The sequence below is a fragment of the Aplysia californica genome, unplaced genomic scaffold (assembly GCF_000002075.1).
Source record: "Aplysia californica isolate F4 #8 unplaced genomic scaffold, AplCal3.0 scaffold00117, whole genome shotgun sequence".
Taxonomy (NCBI): domain Eukaryota; kingdom Metazoa; phylum Mollusca; class Gastropoda; order Aplysiida; family Aplysiidae; genus Aplysia; species Aplysia californica.
In genome coordinates, this window is record NW_004797387.1 from 730,741 (window position 1) to 733,493 (window position 2,753).

At 45.5% G+C, this 2,753-nt stretch overlaps 1 protein-coding gene across 1 annotated transcript in view; it reads right to left on the reverse strand.

Annotated features, from left to right (window-relative positions):
- Positions 1 to 2,425: 2,425 nt before the first annotated feature.
- LOC118477513 overlaps positions 2,426 to 2,753 on the reverse strand; it is a 3,715-nt gene continuing 3,387 nt past the window's right edge. Inside the window, exon 3 of the mRNA XM_035969114.1 lies at positions 2,426 to 2,689. Within this exon, the coding sequence (XP_035825007.1) occupies positions 2,599 to 2,689 (91 nt within the window). The 3' untranslated portion in view covers positions 2,426 to 2,598. The remainder of the gene's footprint in view (positions 2,690 to 2,753) is intronic.

Below are 2,753 nucleotides of genomic sequence, written 5' to 3' on the forward strand. Positions count from 1 at the left end.
GAGAGAGAGAGAGAGAGAGAGAGAGAGAGAGAGATAGTTTCGTACCTTCTCAATTTATAAGATAACAATATTTTGACCATATTACAAACTGTCTTTACACACACACACACACAAACACACACACACACACAAAACACACACACACACACACACACAAACACACACACACATACACAACACACAGAGACATACATACATACAGTCGAACCTGCCTTAACGGAAACCTATGTAAAACGGAAACCTGTCTTAACGAAATCTACCCGCTCCCCCCTTGATATATTTCTCTTTAATTACCTGTATAAAACGAAACCTGTCCAACGCGGAAACGGAAAGAAAAATCCGCTCCCTTCCGAGGGTTTCACGTGACTAAGACGGAAAATGCTTAGCCCACTCAGCCCTGATTTGAAACGAAACTCGCAAGTTTGGTTCCGCCGGCTCTGAACTTAGCCTAACGCCATGGCCATGCCGCTGGGCGAGGAAGAGGAGTAGGGGGGCAATTTGGGGGTAGATGTTACACCATCATGTGAGCCCTGAGCGATGCAGATGGTCAGTGTGGTGTGGGTGTGAAATCTCACGACTTCCCTTGAGAGTGCTCGAGTAGCGAGCCACTACGGAAACTTTCCTTGGTAGCCAGAAGCCAGAGGTGTGAAATTAGATTGACCAATGCCTGCCGCCGTGATCGTACGACCAGCCCAGAAAAGAGTTCCTCGAATCGTTGTTGTTACAACGATGGCACTGAGGGGTGGCATTGGTGGGTGGGGCTAAGGGTGGAAGCAAATAAGATGTTCAAACCTTTCTGTTTTTAATAGGTCAAACAGTGGTCCTGTGAAAAGCAAGCACTGGTGGTAATTGGATACGTAGACTGACGCATGTCATTGTCGGACAGGATAGCAGCTGAGAGGTGTGAAGTTTTGACCACTGCTTGCCGATCGGACAAGCGATCCTTGATCCCACCGGCTGAGCCTTTGACCCCCCCCCCCCCTAAATTCCCCTGTCTAAGGCGGAAAATGTCTAAGACGGAATTTCCCCCCCCGTTCCCTTGCGATTCCGTCTTAGACAGGTTCGACTGTACATACACACACAATCACAGATACATACATACACACATATATACACACATACATACACACATACATACAATCATACATGACACATGTTCCGCGCCTTTTGACGATCGTATCATTGCGTGGCAATCTGAAAATTGCGTTAATATTTCATATACATGTATCTTAAAATATTTTTTTTATTATTTTAAAAATTTCACTTCCATCTTTATTCTTTTACTCACATCAAGGAACATTCACATATATTTTCTTTACTTTACTTTTATCCGCCGTTTATACCTTTTTGGGTGTCTCGTCTCTTAGGGTTTGTCCGCGCCAAAAGCAGTAGCTGCGCAGTAGTTGAGCCGAGCCGCTAAGAGCAGTTCTAGCAGTAGGCTCGAGTGTCCGCACCAAAAGCTGTTTTAGCAAGCTGTCCAGTTGCAACCAGCTCGCCGGCTGCTCCACCACTGCTCACTATCAGTCAGCTTGCATGTGTTCTCAGTTCTCACCAAAAGCAGTAGAAAAGCATTGTGTACTAGCTCTCTCTCTCTCTCTGCTAGCTCGCTGCTTGTATCGGAGACAGTTCATAACATGGTGGTCCGTAAAATATGTTTGATGCATGTGATGGACACTTGATCACTATTGACACAGTCTCTTGCATTTGATGGCGAGAAAGAATACTGGGATCGTCCCAGTAATGCCAAAAGAGACACGTGCGGAGAATTTCATCACCTGTTTCTTGACTTAAATGGATAGGAAGAGCGCTTTAAATCATATTTTAGAATGAGCCCAGAGACATTCTCTACCATTTTAGACCACGTTTGTTTTGTTTTTGTTTTGTTGAACTGGTTCAAGAGGAGAACGTAGGGGCTGTCTTCAGCTGTCTTGAGCTGATCGAGATACCTTGGCGAGGTTTGGCGGGAAATATCGGGTATGCTGAATTTAGAAATGACGAAATCACTGCTAGCATTGAGCGGTAGTAAATGCGAGGATATATTTTACAGCTCCCTGCTAGCAGTGCACTGCTCAAAACGGCACATATTGAACCACACTTTGGACTTCAACTACAACTAATTTCACGAAACGATTCTAGAAATGTGCCACAAAGACACGTCAAAACCATCGCCAAAACCACGGAAAATAAGGTCTGGTTCTCTGGGGTGTGTGATGATGCCGTACGCCCTAAAGAAAAAGAAGGCAGCATAAATGCTCCCCCCTCCCCCCTCCCCCCCCCCCGAAGCCTCCATTTTTTTCAGCGGAGGCCACTGCCATTGACTTGGCATTGGACTCCGCAGAAAATTCTTCCAAATCATCCTTTTACATTCTGACCAATGCTTTGTCTTGCCTCACTCCACTCACCAATCTAACACTTAAATAGAACATCAGTAATTGTTAACTTTTATTCGTTACCATCAAACAGATTCACTGCACAGGCGCGAACAATCTAACAGACAACTCTTCAAAGAAACACCTCACTCTCACGGCGTACAATACAACAAAGGCGCAATCATGATTCCAGGCAAGACTCTTGTTCAGTAGGTAGATTTAGCTACCTTCAGCCAGGTGGTTTGGGATCGTATCCAAACAGGAGGAAGTCTCTATGGAATCTCTCTTTGATCTTCTGTTTGAGCTCATCAGGCACGTCTCTGTTTGTGAAAGTGAAAGGGGTGAGAGGTCAGGGAAAAGGGGCCAAGGCAAGGGGGGGGGGGT